The sequence below is a fragment of the Amphiura filiformis genome, chromosome 5, assembly GCF_039555335.1.
Source record: "Amphiura filiformis chromosome 5, Afil_fr2py, whole genome shotgun sequence".
Classification (NCBI taxonomy): Eukaryota; Metazoa; Echinodermata; class Ophiuroidea; order Amphilepidida; family Amphiuridae; genus Amphiura; species Amphiura filiformis.
Window position 1 is genome coordinate 25,299,814 of NC_092632.1, and position 23,733 is coordinate 25,323,546.

Below are 23,733 nucleotides of genomic sequence, written 5' to 3' on the forward strand. Positions count from 1 at the left end.
GAGAAAAATCGTTATTTTAGGGTAAAAATCATAATTTTAGGATAAAATTCACAATTCTAAGGTAAAATTCATAATTTTAAGGGAGGCCTATACCTGAGTTCAACTCATTATTAAAATCAGCTAAAATCTTCCGGAGCTTTGGCTACATAGTCAAAAATGTTATCTAGGTAAAAATGAATAGAGCTCAATATTGTATAGGCCTACTGCGAAAAACAGAGTGTCTAGAGATTAAACACGTTGTCCTATCATAGATCCTCGCTTGTATAAAACACATTTTAACATACTGAAACATCAATCATTAGGCCTATGTCAAACATGATAGCATTTTTATGTTTACAAATCGAGGAATAGTCTAGGATAGTGTTTAAAGTCTCTAGACACTGTTTTTTGCAGTGTATGCCCTCGGTGTAGGCCTATCAGACAAGTTGCGTTCGATTCAATGGTTTGCCAACAAAAGATCGAAGAACGGATTACACCTGTGTAGCTCTGTGTATGAAAACATAAATTTTTACAGTTAACATTTATGGACAAACTTTAAAATAGTCACCAAACTAATTGCTCTGTTCCAGGAATTCCAGGAACTTGCTTAAAACGTGTTTCACTATAAAAGCTTATAAAGGGGCTGTTCAAATATGTGTACCCCCGGAGTGGTTGGTCTGCCAAAAATAGCTTTCCCCGCCCCCTTTGGCCGTGCCAAAAATTTTAAGCCCTCCCCCTTAACCTTTCGATGCCAAAAACCCCGGCAAAAAACCTTTGCTAAAATAAGGGCTGGGTGCCCAAAACATCTTTGCCAAAAATCGCCCCCCCCCCACCACCACCACGTTCGAGGCATGAATAAAAACATTCAATGCAATTTGTGATTCCATAGGCCTATAGTAAATTTTTAGAGGCAATTCGGAGACTCCAAAAGGCGGCGCCCAGGGCACGTGCCCTCCCGGTTAGCCACTGACACGTCACACAAAATTAACCTCATTATTTATGGCTTTTAAAGGAAGGTGACCTGAAAACATTTTGAACATAAAATGTCACCCCTTTCAAACATTCATGCAAAAAGAACACGTAGGCCTAATTGTTTCTTTTTAAACGGGACTAATTCCTTTAATATGGAATTACATTTATACAGCGTGATAATCATGATCATAGTCTACAGTGATTTTATACTAAGATCGATGTAATATCATCAAGTGAGAGATCCTATTTTTCTCATTAACATAGTGAAATTAGGAGTTCCAAATTGGTGTATTTCCGAAGATATCATCAGAAAACTGGCGAATTAATCAAGTGACGTTGTATACCACACTGAGTGGAACATTTGAAACGCCAAATTTCAATAAATGTTCATGAGAAAAACATGAGTTTTCACCTGATGCACGGGTCAGGGGTGAATCAGTGCAGATTTTGGCCTATTCTCAAATTAGGCCTATACTCATAGGAACCCAAAGGTAAATCTACATGCCCAGTTCCATTCTGTCCCCTGGCCTTATATTGCCGCCACTCATTGTTCCCCGAATGACAGCTTGTAGTAACGCATTTTGACCCTTGTGGCGTGCTATTCCGACTTCTCGCGTTTTGTTCCTTGTGGCTTGCTATACTGAGTATTGTGGGAAATTTGTACGTGCTCAACGTGTACATGTTCTTGGGTCATTCACTGGGTCATTGAAAACGGTACTGCGCTGGGCAGTAATTTTCACGCATAAAATAATTTTGATAAATATTTTTTGCCAGTTTGTGAAGAAGAAGTTGTGATTTTGTTCATTTTTACAAGAAAATATCCCAAGCTTGGACATTTGGCAACAAATATATTTTGAACTTTTGTTGGAAAAATTGTAGAGCTGAAATAGCTAATGTACAATTAATAAACAACGCAAAATTTTGTACCAAGAACTCAAGTAACCTTGAATAATCAATAACGGAGCATGTGCCTGGGTCGTGTCGTGTCAGCCCGTTCGCGAAATAAACCAGGCAAACGTTGTGGTAAGTGTTAATTTTTCGTTTCAAATGTCATGTGAGGTTTATTCTTAGCCTTATATTCAATTATGTTGGTTGGTTTGTTAAGTTTGCGTCAAGTTATCAACAGATCATGCAGACAAACCACCAGCCCAATCCAATCATTTTGGCATTTAGATTTAGATGATTGTCAGTGCAATTATAGCCTATTTTAATATTTTGTCATGTTGTTGTTGTTGTTGTTGTTGTTGTATACATGGTACATCATTACTACATGGTTTGGTCTAAATATAGATAGGTACGGCGTATATAGAACTGGCAAGCGAGTCTAAAGTCTTATTCAGATTTCCTTTGACAGCTTTTAACCATCACGTATACGTGCGCGACGTCAAGCGTGTGCATTGGACCTTGTGCAAATAATTATAATACGCGCTGGACGGCTGGCAGTACGCTTAATTCGTAAAAGGAAATCTGAATAAAACTTTACAGTCTGTCCACATCACAGAATTAAAACCAGAGAACCAGGACTCGACCGCCATCTTGATACAGCCTTACAGGCATGGAGCAAAAATTGGGGGTATTCGGTTTCCCTCGGAATGCGCTAGAGGCATTCGTTGTCATGCAAGCGCGACATAGATGATGGGCGCATTTGAGAGACGCACTTGATCACGACCTGCCGCGAGTACCAAGGCGCTTCAGATGAGGCGCAGAGTTGTTTTCGTTCGTCTCGCACCGTCGGCAAGGACCCGAATACCCCAATTTTCTCCCCATAGCTGACGGTAGCGATTATGCGTGGCGGTATAGGGAGTCCGGTTCTCCTTCTCTAATTCTGTGGTCCACATAGAAGTACAAAGTAATAGACCTCAGAAACGGGTTGGTACAATTTGTGACCCTACTTCTCATACCCGACTTTTCATACCCCACTTGACCCAACCTTTTTATCGTTATGATAAATCAATTTCAATGAATACTAAATAAAGTGTAAATGAAGTCTATCGAATTGAAAAGGCTAAATCATTGTAATTGGTGAAAAATTATGATTTAGAAATTATTATTTATAAACATCGCCCTTCCTAAATGCGCAGCCATAATCTCCAAACCAGTCGTTCATAAGTTACCTTTTCATGAGGAAGTATATCTGTCTGTCACATTAAGATCTACGCATGGTGACATTATAAACGCAATATTGTCATTGCATGTTATTCAGCCCTTTCACTGCTACCAATATTTGAGATTAATTGAGTATTGACTTCAGTGTACCGCTCAGTTGCTTCAAGCAAGTTCAATCAAGTTAGCATATCAAGGCTTAATTGGTCAATGCATTGTGATATAAGCAAACACTTATTGATTGGCGTGGGCATACTTTATAACCAGGTTTAGGGAGTGTTCAGAACATTGACCCCCTCTTCCTTCCTTCCATATACGTGCTTACCTGAACAGTTAGTATCAACACACAGGCTTTACGTACGTGGACAGTTTTCCAGAGAACCTGAAACTTTTTTGACCCCCCATCTTTGGACATACAAAACCTTTTACATGTAGATCAACCCTTTCCAAGAATTTAAAAAACAACTTATGATTTGTGCAGTAACGATCACAATCCCAATTTACATTATAACAAGTATGCACTAAGTTTAATGGTTGTACATTTTTTTAATTTATAGGCCTTTAGGCCTATTTCCTACACTGAAACATGCAGGTTTTATAGGGTGACTTGTATGAAGTTTAATTTCATTGTTTGCATTCTAATATTTTCATGTTTCATTCTTAGAACCAATAATTAAATAAAAATAACACAAGAAAGGGAAATTGAGAGAAACATCTGGGCACATACTCAATATTTTTAGTGCTTTAGACTTGTTTATCAGGGCGTAATTTTTCTTGGTCAGTGGAAAAATATAAATTTCAGCGGCAAAGGCGAAAAAAAATGTCGGTTGCATCATTTTGACCCGGTATTATCAGTGGAATATATACATATACTCTTTTCTTATAGAGACTGGATAAATGTAAAGTCTTCGAGCTTCCAAAAAGAAATATTGTATGTTCTTGTTATTTTGGTATTTTCTTGTTAAAACTTTTTTGACCCCCGCCCCCTATCAGGAGCAAAAACTTTTTTGACTCCCCTTTTTGAAGACATAAAAATTTTTTGACTCCTCCATTTTGCCAACCCAAAGTATTTCTGAACAATCCCTTAGTCCAGGCGATTAGAATTGCACAGGGCTCAAAACTCAATCAATACTAATCACAATTTTGTATCTAAATATGGCTGAGCGAGGCTTTTTGAAATTTGAGATAAGAAAATGCTTGAAAACGCTGTTCTTTATCAATAATATTAAGGAAATGTGTATGGTATTTGCTTAATATTTGATTACCAACGGAATAAACTGCGAATATCTAACAAAACTTTAAAAATAAGTCGGGTCAGGTGGGGTATGAAAAGTCGGGTATGAAAAGTAGGGTCACAAATTGTACCAACCCCTCGGAAACTGAAGGTATGAGAATAATTTAATTATTTCAATGCAATGCTTCTTTGGCGTGCCAACTGCTGCGCGATTTGTACTTGCCGAGTGCACCACGCGTTGCTTTATATCATGTGTGGAATAGGGAGACATGAAGTCCATGTACAATAGCCCTAGAACTCTGGCCATAGTATCCGTTTTTACTTCCACTAGGGCCAGAGGCACTTACATTGAAAAATTTGTTGGACATACTTGAACGATCCAGTACAAAAAATGAAATCATTTCAATGCTTGATCGAACCAATACAAATGTGTGCCAGGTCACTAATTAACATGATAAAACCCACTTGAGAACACACAATCGCCGGTCATTTCTAAAGATGCATTTATACTTTAATCGCTTTTGCAGAAACCTAAATCGCACGCATGATCAGTGTACTAAATCGCCGTCATATTTAATTGCTGAGCATGCGCATGATTCGCTGTTTTTCAAAAGCGACACATAGCCTATTATTGACACGTACCCTCTGTCGGTCAACGTTCTCTAGAATTGCACACATAACTTGTGCAGTTAACGACAAGGGTTCAGTCTGATGATGAGCAACCCATGGCTATAAACACAGCTTTACACAATGACTAATTTACATAGGCACAAAAGACTGTGTTCATGTACCGTTACTCAGTCAGCCAAACATGGCAGAGTAGGTCCCGGATGACGGTACATGTTCCTATCTCCTCAACGTTATACCCAGTGTTCGAATTTAGGAAAAATAAATGGTTGTCCCACGGACAACCAGATTACAATTTCTGGTTGTCCGTCTAAGTTTTTGGTTGTCCGTAGGCCTCACGAGTTGTCCGGCGACTTTTTAGTTGTCCCGGCAACGGCGGACAACAAAATTTTGAACGCTGGTTATACCTTTCCAACAAGGAAAGAGATACGAAAAGTGAACGTCTAATGTACAAAGACCAGAAATTACATTTCAAATGTACACCAAGGTATTCTTCCCTAGAACTATTTCACTTACCATGTCACTGTTGCCCTAAACATCTTTGAAGTAAGCTTCCTTGGTTGTATTATGTCTCTGGAAATTTATTGGTCCAAATTTGTAGTCAATATCCTGAAATTATGTGTCCTGCTTGTAAGCTACACCATGCTTCAAATGGTGTTGATCAAATCTGGCTCTCAAAATGTCTGACAAAACAATCCCCAACTTTTGACCTTTCATAAAGACATGTGTTATTCTACCAATACGGTAATACCCCACAGAACAGAGACTGTGACTATGAGGTTGATATCATGACATTGCTAAATATGACACATCAGCAGTTGAAGCATGTGCTGACATGTGAATGAACATGTGGACTCAGTCTCAACCAGTCTCTTGTTCAGCATGAATTGGGCTATTGACTGCACATGGCAGTGCTATCAAGGCCTTGTGCATGTGTCGAAAGGTTATGATTTTGGGTCATGTTGTGAACATATACAATGGACATGTACAGCTGAATTTGTCATGTGGATATTTAGACTTTTCAATAAAGTAAGTACAAATTGGGGATCATATTTTTCAGATATGGAATAAGGAGTTTGAGTGCATTTTAAAAGTGGTATGTGTGTGGGAATTTTTATAACTGGTGCAGTTGATCATGTTTTGAAATATACACTCTTTGACAGCTCTATCCGTGCCTGTTTGAATGCATGGTTATACCATGTACCCATACACTAGGTATGGGTACATGAGACCAAATATAAGCGTCGCTTTAGCGTGATGACTTAAAGCATCGACCCCGATGCCACAAATTTGGTTTGTACTTCTAAGTGGACAGACTGTAGTATGGTCTGAATGGTATAGTACATGAAACGAATGGGCCTACACTACAGTCGCCCATGGAAAACAGTGCACTTGGGTTTGTTTTACATTGCAGTATCACTCAGAATGAGTCAATTGGGATGCCAAACAAATAAAACTTAAATACCTCATTATTACAGGTGAATTCAAATTTGCCATCAAACTGCATCATTTTATATATAAATTAAAGCTCTTGAGTAAAGAAAGCCAAAAACTGGTGGCCTTGGGGGTGGGGTGAGGGAGGTTGGGTGGGGGTGGGTGCAGAGTGTGTTTATGTATTTCCCTTGGGATAGGCCTACTATTTTAGTCCCAATTTATAGTGACATCAATCACTCTGTATGTTTAACATACCAAATTATACACATTATTTTTATCATACAATGTATTCTTCATGCCCATTAATTTGATGAATCATCGCTTTTATATTGCGCATTACCTATATCAATTTCGGCCATGTAGGCCATGTTATTAGGCCAAAAATAAACTTTGAAGAATGTCTCTCATGTAACAAAAGTATAGGAAAGTGCATTTTTAAAAGCACATTTTCTATATGTGAAGGAATCATATTTTTCAAACATGTATTTAAACAGAATGTTTTTTCACATTTTTTCAAAGGTTGTAGTCATCAAATATGTGTTGAAATTGTTGCCAGATAGAGTATAAATCCCTCCTCAAATGCAAACCTTCAGAATAGGTCTAGAGGTTCTCCAAAGTCGCCAAAAAATTAAGAAAAAAATGGATTTTTTTTTAAATTTTCACCTTTGTGCATCATATCAATGTCCTATCAGTAACATAGGCATTGTTATAAAGCCAAAAAATCGCTTCAACGAATGATCGTTAAATGTACAAAAGTATAGGAAACTGTATTTTTAAAAGCACATTTTCTGTGTGAAGGAAGCATATTTTTCAAACTTATAAAAACAGGTCCCAGAATGTTTTTTCACATTTTTTCAAAGGTTGTAGTCATCATGTGTTGAAATTGTTGCTAGATATGGAGTATAAATTCCTCCTCAAAGTGTATAAAAAAGCCTAGGGCTTCATTTTCACCTTGTTCTTTACACAGCCGTGACGTTAGTCACGGCTGTGTCTTTTTTCTTACAGGTTCTTTCTTCTGTCAACCATTACATTTGCTCTAGCACTCACATGCTTACATCGATTTTCACCTAACTTGGTCACAATGATCATTGACCGTGCCCCTACATGTCACATGAAACTTGTGGGGTCAAAGGTCACGCAGGGGTAAACATGTGATTTCAACTAAAAATGCATCTTCTCCCACAACTTGACATGACAGTATGACAGTGCGCCACTTGCACACATGAATTGTTATTACCCAGTGTCTATGTGGTGTACACAGATTTGGGGTCAAAGGTCATTAAGGGGTCACTTCCGGTATAAAACGAAATACCTTCAAAAAAATTTATTAGCTAAACAAAACATAGGACAGTAACGGTATGTTCACACATGAATTGTTCTTACCTAGTTATGTGGTATTTTTTTAATTTGGGTCAAAGGTCATTAAGGGGTCATTTCCGGTATAAAACGAAATACCTTTAAAATGCATATCTTCTCCCACAAATTACGTAGGACAGTGACGCCACTTGCACATATGAATTGTTATAACCCAGTGTCTATAGGGTGTACACAGATTTGGGGTCAAAGGTCATTAAGGGGTCACTTCCGGTATAAAACAAAATACCTTCAAAAAAATTTATTAGCTAAACAAAACATAGGACAGTAACGGTATGTTCACACCTGAATTGTTCTTACCCAGTTTATATATGGTATTTTTTAAATTTGGGTCAAAGGTCATTAAGGGGTCACTTCCGGTATAAAACGAAACACCCTTAAAATGCATCTTCACCCACAAATTACGTAGGACAGTGACGCCACTTGCACACATGCATTGTCATTACCCAGTGTCTACGTGGTGTACACAGATTTGGGATCATAGGTCATTAAAGGGTCACTTCGGTATAAAACGAAATACCTTCAAAAATATTTATTAGCTAAACAAAACATTGGACAGTAACGGTATGTTCACATATGAATTGTGGTTATCCAGTGTATCTCTGGTATTTTTTTTTTTTTTTTTTAAAGGTCATTTAGGGGTCACTTCCGTCTAAAACGAAATTCCTTCTAAATGCCTCTTCTGCCACAAATAACATGGCAAAGTGATGCCACATGCACACATACATTGACATTAGCCAATGTCTATGGGGTTTTCATATATTTTGGGGTCAAAGGTCATTAAGGGGTCACAACACGGCTGTTTGTGGTCTTAGACCACAGCTAAGTCTAGTTATTGTTGTTTTTCTATAAAATGTGTCTTCTGTGAAGGGCTTATATGGGTTTTTACAGTGTAGAGACCCTCTAGCTTCGGGGGGCTTCGCCTCCTCAACCCCCACCAGGGGCCTTTAAGTGTGCCCCTGTACCCCCGCCGCTAGGCGATACTACAGGCGCCCAGCCCTCGTTAACCATGGACCAGTGGCTAAACTGTGGCTTTGTGGTCAGTTTTATACCACTGGGTATTTTTCTACTTTTTTACACACACCTATCTTTGGGTTGTTTAAAGGTACTTGAAAATTAATTTTTGGGTACTTGAAAGTCCTTGAAAAGTCCTTGAATTTGAAATAGAGGTGGCTGCACGCACCCTGTGCTTGAAAACAATAAAATACATTTATAAGAAATATAATGCACGCATGGGATAACACTCATTATGGATTATTTTCACATTTTCTGTTGACAGTTTTTCATTTGTAAAAGTTGAACGGAATGTTCAATTTTTATCAAATAAAAAGTAAAAGAAAGCTGAAAGTTTGGGGAATTTCATGCGAAAACCTCAGAAAATGACATTTTTATCAACCAATCCCAGGTCTAAAAAACATGTTGTACCGTAAAGAAATCCCTCCCCCAGGGAAGGTTAGACACTCTATAAGACAGTGTACGAAATAAGGAAAATTACATTGTATGGCGGTTGTCCCGAGGATAACCAAAGCTTAAATTCAGCATGTCCTCAAAACATTTTGGTTGTCCCCAAAATGTGCCATATTTTTGAGTGCAAAAAGTCAAATTTGTTTGATGTCTTTTGTTCTGGAAAATCCGCTGAACCTGTGCAAGCTTCAAAATTCGCCATTCTGATCAGGCAGATCTCAAGCACTGCCACTATTGGGTAACTTAGTGAAATGGTTAATTAAAAATGTTCAGAACTGGACATGCTGAACAAGTAGACATCACATCATATTATAATACTGTGCTAGTAGTATGGTCTATAGATCTCGCTTTAAGGATACAAATTACAATCAAACATGAAGTAAAAAGTCAAAATTTTATATTTTTATCAATCATGATTTGTACAATATGGCCCCAATGGAAATAAGCCCCCTTTTGGAGGCTTTCTTGGGTAATCCAAGATTTTAATTCAGCATTGTTTGATACATTGTATTTGTAATTTAAAGTTATATTGTACCGGGGGTATATTCTGTTTTACTGTCATTTTATGTTGAATTTTAATCGAATAAAATCAATCAATCAAGGTAAAATATAGTGGTTGTCCACGGGATAAGTACATAGCTCAATTGATATGGTTGTTCCCAGTGATTTTTGTACAAGAGGACAAGAGGATAAGTGTTTATTTCAACACTGCTGACTGCTATAAGATATAGGTCAGTATAGGTGGACTACATGTTCTTTGTGTGTATATTACTTTGAAGCACAGTAGCTCTCATACTGTTCAGAATAGTTCAAAATACCCCCTGAGGTTGTTCATTCTTTGAAAGCAAAGTGGTACTTGGGATAAAAATACTACCACAGTCCGTGATTCTACCATAGACAGATTCTACTTTGCTGTGCAGCTATTCGGCTATAATATTATATTGCAAGCTTTTAATCATGTACAATATTTCAACCTATGTTGCAAGACTAAAGCTGAAACATATAACCATCTATGGCTGAAAGCAAGATTTAATATCATGTTGTCATAACAAACTAATTAGTGGAACCAGTGGCAGTGTGACTGTGTTGATTTGATGATTGTCAAATATGATCTAGCTGTCACATGACTAGTGTGCAATTTTGTATAAAGCAATCATAAAATCAGAGAGTGATTTTTTGCTTCATCACCAGTTCAATTGGTAATCTTACTATAATTTGCCTAATGTTGTATGCGTGTATGTGTGTATGTATGTATGTATGTGTGTTAAAGGCTCCGTCAGTTTTGATCCCAGCCTCGCCAAATTCACACACGGGATGCAGAAAAATACGGGGAGTGTCGTAAGCTACCTTCGGTTGAAATCGGAGGTCAAGGTCAAAGGTCAAATTTTAAACTTGGTCCGATTGGGCTGTAATTCATACATGAGGTCAAGGAAAATACGGGGAGTGGCTTAAGCTACCTTAGGTCGAAATCGGAGGTCGAAGGTCAAAGGTCAAATTTTAAACTTGGTCCGATTGGGCTGTAATTCATACGGGAGATCAAGGAAAATATGGGGAGTGTCCTACCCTACCTTCGGTCGAAATCGGAGGTCGAAGGTCAAAGGTCAAATTTTAAACTTGGTCCGATTGGGCTGTAATTCATACAGGAGGTCAAGGAAAATACGGGGAGTGGCTTAAGCTACCTTAGGTCGAAATCGGAGGTCGAAGGTCAAAGGTCAAATTTTAAACTTGGTCCGATTGGGCTGTAATTCATACGGAGATCAAGGAAAATATGGGGAGTGTCTCACGCTACCTTCGGTCGAAATCGAGGTCGAAGGTCAAAGGTCAAATTTTAAACTTGGTCCGATTGGGCTGTAATTCATGATCATACGGGAGATCAATGCAAATATGGGGAGTGTCCTACCCTACCTTCGGTCGAAATCGGAGGTCGAAGGTCAAAGGTCAAATTTTAAACTTGGTCCGATTGGGCTGTAATTCATATGGGAGGGAGATCAAGGAAAATATGGGGAGTGTCCTACACTACCTCGGATCTAAATCGGAGGTCGAAGGTCAAAGGTCAATTTTTAAACTTGGTCCGATTGGGCTGTAATTTATACGAGAGATCAAGGAAAATATGGGGAGTGTCCTAAGCTACTTTCGGTCGAATGCAGGGATCTCATTTGGTTGCGTAAAAGATCGGGCTCAAAATCCGCGAAAATGTGCATTTTCATAAGTCAGTGACCATGGTATAAACAATTGCACTTGCTGCCTGTGTTCTATAAATAGCTCTGATACATTCTGATTCATGTACTTGAACTTGGTAAAATCTATATTAAGCCAATGTCTTCCACTGTGGGTTTTGAAGGGTAAAAGGCTCCGTAGCATACAGCCATACGGGTATACCTCTAGTATCTTTAATTGCTTATAAGTTTTTAGGTGTTCATACATACATGTGTAGAAACTAGATATATAGAAATGTTGATTTTAAAGAAAAGTAAAAATTTGTTGAAATTATGCAATCTGTATGTTGATTGTAATTTGTATTGTATTGTTGAATTTATTGGTTTTATGATTTAATCATGACATCATCATCAAAACCCAAAATGATCAGAGTGTGTATTCAATTATTTAAGATAATTTGTAAGTTTTTTATATCTGAAATTTGTATTTGTTTCGTCAATGTTGTTATAAATTTCTTCTTTAACTACATGTGATTTTTTAATTATTTAAAGTGGTACTTACACCCCCTGATAAATTGTGTGGCCAATTTTGCATTTTTCTCAAAAAATAACTACACACTGGTAACAAAAGTTAAATGTACATGTATATTATAGGGGCAAGGAATCCAATTACTTCACTAAAATTTCAGTGATTCAAGACAAGTGGTTGTTTAAAGGGGCATTTCGTGATCCACAGCCTCATCCCCCCACTTTTCTCCAAAAAAGTTGAGATTTTTATATCACTGGAAACCTCTGGCTACATAATGTTTATGTACAAAATATTTCTTGCAGATTAATTCGTTTAGCAAAGATATCGTGAAATTTGAATTTCGTTCTGGTGCACCAGAACGAAATTACAACGCATTGTCTATGGAGCAGTGTAATACACATAATCATGCATAACTCATGAACGCATAAAATCGTAATCAACTGAAATTTTGGGAATAGGTTTTTTTTTTAAAAATCTAATGAAAAATGACATAAATAGAGGATGCTAGGATCACGAAATACTCCTTTAAGTTAATGAGGTACCTCTTTTCTTATCATTATGTACCGCTCATCTTGAGTTGCATCTTTCAGACTCTGAAAGGGTAACTTTTTAAGCTTATGTCAATATCAGGCTACATGCTGCAGTGTGTTATTATTTTTTGAGAAAAATGCAAAAATAGTCACAAATTTATCAAGGGGTGTAGTACCACCTTAAGTGATTTTTGATGAAAGAAAATCCTGAAGTCAAAATATAAAAAGACATGTCTTCATTAAGTTAGTTTTTTAAACTGTGTATGCATTCTATCGTGTTTGGTGTATGACAACAGGGCATAATATAACCGTTATTGCATCATATTTTGCTACACAAGCGAGCAAAATTGCTATGCAATCACCCAAACATATGTCATTGCTGTACAGATATTGCTATGCAATTATAAAACTTTGTCACAATTTTGCTAGATACAAAATTCTGACACTAAATTATGCCCTGTATGACAATGAGACTAAGAAGCGTATATGTTTTTCCAATTGACTGCATGCATAATCTTCTACAAGCCACACATACGTAGTAGTATACACTCTGTAAAGTCATCTTTTATTCATGCCATGAATTGCTGTATTTAAGCAACTGAAATATTTCAGTTTAATTAAGATGTTATATGCACCATTAATTACTCGACACACATGTTAAAAGGTTCAATGCAGTGATTTTGATTTGATGGATATTTCCCTAGTTAATTAGCGTGATCTTTTACACATGTATGTTTAGTGTTTCTGTGAGCTAGCTATGTAGTACAATGCACTACCGGTACTTAATGTAGATTAGCATCATCATGTAATCTGCAATAATTTTGCAATAGTTTTTATCCCTGTCTTTACAAAAGCAATTTAGGGGATGTTATGATGACCATTGCATTTCTTCTGTGTATGTATGGGGTGTATGTTTGTTCCATTTTGGTTAGGTTTTTCCATTTCCAATATCTTGAGATCCAAATGTACAGTGTAACTGCGTAGGTGGTAGCAGGGTCAGCGGATCTCAACCTGATAAGATTATCAGCGTAAAATATGCTAATTAATTAGTGGATTTTTTTCCTATTCTTTTACAAACTGTGATATCATTTTGCTAATTATTTTCTATTTTGTTCTCTTTTAATGGCAGTTTCGTGTCACCACTGTGGAGGTGTGACCATTGTGTGACACACACAGGAAAGCAGGATGTTCCGGGTACACGCCGCAAGGGCGTGGCAGTTTAGGCTTCAAGCCGCCAAACCTACTCAACAAATAACTTCAGAACATGGAGGAGCCCAAAGATATCGGGCAGTACGCTGTGTGGCAACAAGCAGCCATGTTGGCCAAAAGAGGAGCGAGCCTTCAAAATGTTCAGCTTCATCAGAGGTGCTTACACCACAAAATAGACCAATACGCAAGGTTATGGCAGCCAATAGAGGTACGTTGATATATGCAAAAGTACTGACAGATTGAGTTCATCAAAAATTTCCGGATTACATGCTTGGTAATATTTAATTGACAAGCCAGCTGTAATTTCTGCTCACATGTGGGATGTAAGCATTACAGATGTACAATGTATGTACCCTTGTAAAATATGTGGATTTCCTCAGACTACTTAATTATTTTAGAAACTGCTCTATTGAAACTAATGCATACATTTTGTTGGGGTTCACTACAGATTTGGCACAATTTTTTTAATAATTTTACTCTAGTTTCAGGGCCCTTAGCTTTGGAGATCAGTACCAGCTACTGAATGGGCTACCCTGGTTAAATCATAAAATAAATTTTAAGAAATATTAGTTTTTATGCCTCCACCGCGAGGCATATTGTTTTTGCAATGTCCGTGCTTCCGTCCATCCGTGCTTCCGTCCGTGGCGTTCAAGGTATACTGAGGTCATTTGAGGTCAAATTACTAAAAACTGTCGTATGGGCATGAAACTTGGTGGGTACAGTCAACATTTAGAGCCAAATTTTTGGAAGGTCATCCGGGGTCACCCAGGGGTCATCTAAGGTCAAATTAATATAATTGGTCGTATGGGCATGAAACTTGGTGGGTACAGTCAACATTTAGAGCCAAATTTTTGGAAGGTCATTTCGGGGTCATCCGGGGTCACCCAGGGGTCATCTAAGGTCAAATTAACTTTTAACGTTATAGGATTTGTACACATTTGAATCGCCCCATGGTGGAGGCATCCCATTCGACGCTTTGCGTGACGTTTCTAGTTTTGTATATGATATTAACAAACAATCAAAATACTGAAACTATTTTTCTATTCCAGGTGAGATTGCTGTGCGAGTGTTTAGAGCCTGCACAGAGCTTGGTATTCGCACAGTTTTTTTCTAATGATAGCGACCACCGAGATCTACACAGAACCAAAGCAGATGAAGCTTACCTTGTAGGCACAGGCCTGCCACCTGTACAGGCCTATCTAGCTATACCAGATATTATACAAGTTGCAAAGGTATGTCAAAGGTTTGTTAGTATGTTGAAGGTCCGCTATTTCGAATATGAAATTAAGTTTGCCATGATGAAGGTCTGCTTTGTCTATTACATTGTGTAAGTAAGGTTCACTATGTTGAAAGCCTGCTAAGTCTAATATTAATAAGGTTCTTTTTTAAAAATCTATCTCTAACCTTAATCTTAACCCCATTACCCTAACCCTAACCTTAAACTTGCCATAACCCTAACCCTAGCCCTAACCATTGCTGATCCTATTTCTTTTATACAATTTTGACATAGTGATTTGACATAGCAAATGTAATTTCATTTTTGACATAGCGTCCCTTCAACATAGCGATCCTTATATTTATATTCAGCATAGCAATACCAATTCTGCATAACAAAACTTCAACATAGTGAATCTTAGACATAGCGTCCCTTCGACATAGCGATCCTTATATTTATATTCAGCATAGCAATACCAATTCTGCATAACAAAACTTCAACATAGTGAATCTTAGACATAGCGTACCTGCGACATAGCTGGCATACACCAGCGAGTTGACAAGTGTCAGATGTCATACTTACAGATTCAATCATGTTTCACCACGCAGACGCGCCGGACGCGAGTTGTTAATCGGTGATGAACAACGGTGAAACAACATTGAATTCCTTTCAACAACGAAAACAAGCTAAAGATCGTCTAGTTCACATGATTCTTTCATTCGGAATGTCCGTTTGTCATTGCCACTTAACCTTACAAGAAGATCTGTGATTTCTCTGTTGATATCAGCAATAAAGCTAAAGAAAAGGCGAACAATAAAACTAAAGAATAAAGCGGTAATGATTTAGCTGCTGCCTCCAATATAATAGAGCGTGTTTACGCATAAGTATATGGTATAAGGTATGACAAATTTTACGCGTATATGCTACTCAACTGTGGATTCATCACAGATTAACAATGCTTGGCTCCTGTACAAAGGTATAGGAAGAGTTGTTGAAATCAGTTTATATTTGCATACTGTAGTAATTGACTATGATTGAAATAAGGTAATACCTTTTGGTTTGAAACAGGCCCAAACTTAAATGGGAAAATATTTACATGTTATAACAGTGATCCACATTTGGACACTTAAAATAAGACTTAAGGGGTACTACACCCCTGTGGTAAATTGTGACTATTTTTGCATTTTTCTCAAAAATAATAACACACTGGTAACAAAAGTTTATGTATATTATTGGGGCAAGGAATCCAATTACTACACTGAAATGTCAGTGTCTCAAGAAAAGCGGTTCAGTATATATGATAGGAAACGAGGTACATCCTAGTGGTACCTTATTTCTTATCATAAATAACAAACCGCCTGTCTTGGGTCATTGAAATTCCAGTTTAGTAATTGGATTCCTTGCCCCTATAATATACATAACTTTTGTGACCACTGTGTTATTAGTTTTTGAGAAAAATGCAAAAATAGACACTAATTTATCGAGGGGTGTAGTACCCCCTTAAGAATAGCAAATCAACAACTGGTAATGCCTACCATGAATAGAGTTGATGTCATCAGCCCTTGAATTAAGGATCTGAAGGGGCACGGCAACTTTTTTAGGGCAAGTTGATAATTGCCTTGGATTTTCACTGAAAAGGCAAGGCAGCACGGCAGTTTGTAATATTTCAAGAGGGCATCGTGGCAACTGTTGAAAATTTGAGAAGGGCACCAAGGCAATTTCTCAAAAGTGAAGAAAACACACACAAACATAGATAGATGATTTTATAATGAAGGGGCAGGGCTGGGGCACCGACGGCAACTTCATTAGAGGGCACGGCAAGTGATTGCCTTGGGTAAAGGACATATTTTGGCATTGCGGCAGTGGGGATGGGCACCCACGGCAAAATGCCATGGGTGCCGTGGGTTAATTCGAGGGCTGGATGTCATCATTGAGTCCACCTTGCTGACTTGGGTGACAAATTTTCACAAGTCCGCATGGTAGATTATGGTAGATTATCAACAGGCCCACAGTGAAGGGTCATCTTTATTTCAGTCATTGGTAGCTGATCATCATCAAATAAACTCATTCTCCTTTATTTTTTTATAGGCAAATCATGTAGATGCCATTCATCCTGGATATGGGTTCTTATCAGAGAGAGCAGACTTTGCTCAAGCAGTTGTAGATGCTGGTATTCGTTTCATCGGTCCATCCCCAGATGTTGTACATAAGATGGGAGACAAGGTGGAAGCCAGGAGTATTGCCAAGCAATCAGGTGATTATGTTGTAGTGTGGCCATAAAATGGTAACAAGGTCTACCTTATTATTACATTAACATGGTACTTCCTTTTGCCATAACTTTGGCAAACTTTTTATGACCCTGACATTGTTAAAGGATGTATTCTGTAGATGCAAGAGGACGTTACTTTCTGATACTGTGTGACATACAGTTAACCAACCTAAGGCAAATAGAAAAGTGAACATCAGCCATGGGGGAAAAAGTTGTAAATGATGTAAATAAAAGATACTCTCATAGATGTGATGTGATGTGATCAAGCAAAATCAGTCGGAAGTCGAAAATGTTGATTTTCAGATACAGCCAAACAAAGGAAATAATTTCTTTTGTTGCCTCTTTTTTTTGTGGAAAATATAGCTTTGAACGTGCTTTATAAAATCATGTAGGAAACCAAAAATTTAATATAACAGACTTCAGACTGATTTTGCTTGATCGTACCAAATATTTGGGCTGAGTGGAAGAGCAATGAGTTATTATTTGGAAAGTGTGTCCAATTCATCAGACATAATACATAAGGTAATGTGACATCATGATTGACAGCATGCATCACTTTTTGTCAAGGACCCTTGCTTAAAAATGGATGCCATATCAGATATAGAGCAATGTGGCTTTTGATCAGTGAAGTCCATGTCACTACCAGAATGTCAATAGACCATTCCATAACTTGCACAGAGAGGGATCTCAAAAGTGCCTCAAAATAAATATGCAATAAATAGTGCATTTCCACTGTGCATGCTTGATAATATTTATTATTTATATTGTACAAACAGGTGTACCTGTAGTACCAGGTACAGATGGCCCAGTAACTACAGCAGAAGAAGTGGAGCAATTCTGTCAAGAACATGGCATGCCTATCATCTTGAAAGCAGCATACGGAGGTGGAGGGAGAGGCATGAGAGTAGTCAGGACAATGGATGTACGTGAGAAACTTGCTGCCTAGCTTCTGTCTACCATTACAGTACCATAGAGATTAGACCCAAAGAGTACCAACTAGGAATAGTGTAACATTTGTCGTTCATGGAGGGTAAAGTAGTGTACCTCCAGCTTTTATTGGCAAAGCCCCAAAATCAAAGGATTGGCAACTTTAAGCTTGAGGGTTACAAAGGTTTGCATGCATAGCACTTAGTTCACATTTTATAACCTCCGCGTATTACACCATATGTGCGTCCCAATCAAATTGCTTGTTTTATGATATACACACACTGCATGGCGCGGAGGTTATTGATATCTACCAATGACCTCTGTCATAGCGAGGAATTACACAGTACTTCTAGAATTCTCACAATATTTGTAATCCTGATAAGGTCGCTTTCTCTTGTAGGAACATGCATGGAAAGCCAACCAACACCCAAGAACCTCCCTGGTATGGCTTCATGCATAGGGATGCAAGTTTGTAGGATTAATTCTACGTGTAGGATTTTTTTTCCCTTCCCTTTACTGTACAGAAGTATAGGAAGATGTTCACATTTTTCAGGTTTGCTGAATTATTTTGTTTGATGGCTACTTACATCCCTGTGCATAATGAAAGACTTTTCTTGTGGCAAAAGTAAGATCTGATTTAAGTTCCCACCTATCAGTGAACATATAGTTGTGGCCATCCTAAAAGTGCCCAATTATGGGTATGAAATTATGTTCACCTACTGACACAAGCATTTTGATTCATTTGTCTAAACAATGATTTTATCAAATTTACAGTTGTTGCCATGTTTACTCATTGTTGCTGTAATTTTGTTCTCCAGGAAATTGCAGAGAATTTTGCACGAGCCTCATCAGAAGCATTTGCAGCCTTTGGTAATGGTGCCATGTTTGTTGAGAGGTTCATTGAAAGACCAAGACACATTGAAGTACAAATATTAGGTATGTATGTATCCAGAGAAAATACCTTACACTTCCCATAATGCATTTCACCCATTTCAATTGTTTGAACTGATTTGCTATCTAGTGCAACATGGGTCGATACTGATATGTACCTCAATAAACAGAGCACATCCGGATCTTACAAAATATGTTTATTTCTTCGCTATCGACACCCTGTTTAGCCAGTCTATTCTCAACATGAAAAAAAGGGGCTTTGTATTTAGTAATGGGAGTGTCATTTGATGAAAAATAAGAAACAATATTTTTGAACAGTTTGGTAGTTTTTGTGTTGGATGAGCTTGGTTCCCCAGCAAAACAAAAGTATCCTTAAATTGGATAATTTGTCACTGGTACCTATATACCAAATAGGTACCACTAACATATGGGTTATTTAACCCCATACAAAGATATGTTTAAAAAACAGCATAATAATTTACAGTGTACTACACACAGGTATAAACCCACAAGCCTCAGCACACTTAACTGAAAATCACTGATCACTGTGGTCCAGGATGCATCATAATATAATTTTCATAAAAAATGTGGACTTCCAGCTATTAATGTCCCTTATATTGATCTTGAGTTATATTGATCTTGAGTTATTCGCAAAAATGCTTCTCAAATTCTATTGTTTCTTTATCGCTTTCAGCAACTGATAAATTGCATTTTACTAACCAGACGTTCAATTTTTATGGGGTTTGGATGAAAATGTAGCATTTAAAGGGCTGAAAAGTGATAAATAACATTTTTGAAATTGAGTATTGTTGACATTATATTCATTTTGCCTTGATTGTGTCCGCAGATTTGTAAATATTTTGCTTGAGTGTACAGTATGTACTGGTCAGTGCCATATCAGGAAAGCATATAGTGACTAAAATGACAAATGTGATAACAGATCGTTGACATTGATTAATACTAAACAAAGTTCATCTACTTGATAGATTGTAAACAAAATATATCAAGCCTGCTTGTATTTACCAAGTGAGGTGAAATATATGTGATGAATATTTATCACAATCTGTAAACTCTGTTTATGACTCAATTGATGAATAGTTATATATTAGTGATTATATTTTATAAGGGCTATTTATTTGCAGAACTGATTCTTTGAAAAATAACCAATGGACAAATGTTTTTCACATTGGCTATTTTTGGCAGTAGGTTGCCCTTAGCCCTGTATTATTTTGAGCACTGTTCAGGAATGGTAATAATTAATTATCTCCATTCCCCCAACAATAAATCATATCACATTTTAATTTGATAATGATATGTTAGATATGGAATGAATTTTTGTGTGTGCAATCAATGACAATCACATCACCATAACCATTTATTATATAAAGCCCTATGGTTATCACTCCTTTCTATATACATACAATGTATGTACTATCCATTCTTATAAGGCCTAACATAAATATATTTTGGTTTCCGGTTACCCGACTGACCATAAAAAAACCTGCCGACTGAAAAATGTTATTTATCTATTTTCATTCCCAAGTGTCATTTGACTCTCAGGCTTTTAACCCCCAATAGTTTGAAGAAGTATTTGGGAAGCCCATGAGCCTAAAAATAGACTTTCAGGGACACTAAATTAACCCTTCCGACAGTACTTTTCTCCCGACTTTAAATAAGATTTTCAGACCCTGGTCGGCTGAAATTCCACAAATGCCAATATGTGGTGATATGCTACTTCAAAGGGCCATGCATTAATCAATGACCACCTTTGAGGTATACACAGTACCATCTGGAACAAGTTACAATGTCCTTTCTGAAAGTTCAACTTGAAAAATACAAACTTGATTAAGTAACAAATACAAAAAAATGTTATCACCAGACACCAACAGGTCAATTATTTTTTGTCTATTTATGCACCAGTTTTAATCAGCCATTACTAACTTGTTTCATACAGCACATGCTGCACTCATCAGATAACTGATGTGGTTTCCAATGAGCCATGGCTGTTCTATACAAAAAAAACCACAAAGCAAAAGAATTGCATACTTGTAAATGCATGGCCAAACATCAAGGACTTATGAAAACAAATGTCAAGGTTACACACTGAATGAAAGTGCATGAAAAATATTATGTTTTAAGGTTACATACATTGTGTACAGAAGAACATGCACAGTATATACATGTATTATGGTTTTTTAGTAAGAATTTTTTAGCATATCTGCAAGCGGTGACTAGCTCATTGCGTTTGTTCAAAGTAGCCAGAGATTGCAGGGATGTAAATCTTAAGGAAACTTCCTGATTTCAGGAAATTTTGCTTGGATCTTCCCTGTACAAAGTACAGTCCAACCTCTCTTATGGGTCATTCCATATGAAATCAAGGAGGCGCCCCACCTGACCCCCTCAGAATTGCTTTATATTTTAGTCATATGTTGTACCTGTAAAAATATTAAAAACCCGCAAATTTGAGGTCTGTAGCTTTCTGGATTTTCTGTGGCAGTTATTTAAAGTTGGAGTAGGGGGTCTAAATTTGGACCCAAAGTTGCCCTTTAAATAAATTTCATCTTTGGGAGTCTGTGCCTTCTTTATAAAATGAGAGAGAGGTCTGAAACTTTGTATACACACTAACTGCATGCCCAATTTGTCAAAAAATAAAAAATAAAAAATTTCTGTAATTACGCGTTGTGTCACGGGGTCATTAAATATGCAAGAAAAATGTAATGTTTTGTAAACTGGCAAGTTTAGCCCCCTAAATTCACATTTTTGTCAGATTAATTATTTTTTGTTATCACTGATGCTATTTATAGGATAAATACAATTCATATCCAAAAAATTGAGGTCACAACTCATTTACATTTGAACAGCGCCCTCACGAAGATGAAATTTATTGCAAATTCAACATTTTCAGGGGCCCAAAGTCGATGTGGTCCACCTTCAAAATTTATAAAACATCACTTTTATATAACTACTAGTCTTAAATTACAACTTTGCTAAGTCCCAGTAATTGTATAGGTTGACTTCATATCAAACGACAAGCCCAAAGTTGACCATTTTCTTATGATTGCATGTATTGCAAATGTGCCGAATTTGGAAGGCTTAAAAGTCAAATTGACCCCAATATTGAAAAAAAAATGGAAATAAAAGTAAATAGGGCCAATAACTATGCATCTAGTCATTTATTTTTAATATTGTGGTCATTTTGACTTTTAAACCTTCCGATTTCGGCACATTTGCAGTACATGCAATCATAAGAAAATGGTAAATTTTGGGCTTGTCGCTTTATATGAAGTCAACCTATAAAATTACTGGGATTGAGCAAAGTTGTAATTTAAGACTAGTAGTCTTATAAAAGTGATGTTTTATAAATTTTGAAGGTTGACCACATCGACTTTGGGCCCCCTGAAAATGGTGAATTTGCATTAATTTTCATCTTCGCGAGGGCGCTGTTGGAAATGTAAATAAATGGTCACCTCAGTGTTTTGGATATGCATTGTATTTGTCCTATATATCGCATCAGTAACAACAAAAACAATTAATCCGACAAAAATGTGAATTTAGGGGGCTAAACTTGCCAGTATACAAAACATTACATTTTTTTTTGCATATTTAATGACCCCCGTGACACAACGCCAAGCAATTACAGACATTTATTTTTTTTACTTGTTGACAAATTGGGCATGCAATTAATGTGTATACAAGGTTTCAGACCTCTCTCTATTTTTATTAGGAAGGTACAGGCTCCCAAAGATGACATTTATTCAAAGGGCAACTTTTGGGTCAAAATTTAGATTCCCCTACTCCAACTTTAAATAGCTACCATAGAAAATCTGTATATATTCAAAATGAAATGGAAATAAAAGTAAATAGGGCCAATAACTACTCATCTAATCATTTATTTGTAATATTGTGGCCAATTTGACTTTCAAGCCTTCCGATTCGCACATTTGCACTACATGCAATCATAAGAAAATGGTCAACTTTGGGCTTGTCATTTTATATGAAGTCAACCTATACAATTACTGGGACTTAGCAAAGTTGTAATTTAAGACTAGTAGTTATATAAAAGTGATGTTTTATAAATTTTGATGGTGGACCACATCGACTTTGGGCCCCCTGAAAATGTTGAATTTGCAATAAATTTCATCTTCGTGAGGGCGCTGTTCGAAATGTAATTGAGTTGTGACCTCAATTTTTTGGATGTGTATTGTATTTATCCTATATATAGCATCAGTGATAACAAAAATAATTAATCTGACAAAAATGTGAATTTAGGGGGCTAAACTTGCCAGTTTACAAAACATTACATTTTTTCTTGCATATTTAATGACCCCGTGACACAACGCATAATTACAGAAATTTTTTATTTTTTATTTTTTGACAAATTGGGCATGCAGTTAGTGTGTATACAAAGTTTCAGACCTCTCTCTCATTTTATAAAGAAGGCACAGACTCCCAAAGATGAAATTTATTTAAAGGGCAACTTTTGGGTCCAAATTTAGACCCCCCTACTCCAACTTTAAATGGCTGCCACAGACAATCCGTAAGAGCTACAGACCTCAAATTTGCAGGTTTTTAATATTTTTACAGGTACAACATATGACTAAAATATAAAGCAAATCTGAGGGGGTCAGGTGGGGCGCCTCCTTGATTTCATATGGAATGACCCTTATCCGAACCTCTTTTATATGGATCTCTCTGTTATCCGGATATGTGATCTTCATAGCAAAACATGTTTTTCATGTTTTGAGAACTTGATTTCATGCACAGAAGCATTTAGAAGGACATAACTATGTGGCATACATAATTCAAATACCATATTTCA

General features: G+C 37.0%; 1 protein-coding gene across 1 annotated transcript in view; it reads left to right on the forward strand.

Annotated features, from left to right (window-relative positions):
• The first annotated feature begins 1,860 nt into the window (after positions 1-1,860).
• LOC140152853 (pyruvate carboxylase, mitochondrial-like) overlaps positions 1,861-23,733 on the forward strand; it is a 43,186-nt gene continuing 21,313 nt past the window's right edge. Inside the window, 7 exon segments of the mRNA XM_072175377.1 lie at positions 1,861-1,974; positions 13,532-13,819; positions 14,661-14,715; positions 14,717-14,843; positions 16,916-17,081; positions 17,873-18,018; positions 18,842-18,959. Coding sequence (XP_072031478.1) covers positions 13,588-13,819; positions 14,661-14,715; positions 14,717-14,843; positions 16,916-17,081; positions 17,873-18,018; positions 18,842-18,959 — 844 coding nt within the window. The 5' untranslated portion in view covers positions 1,861-1,974; positions 13,532-13,587.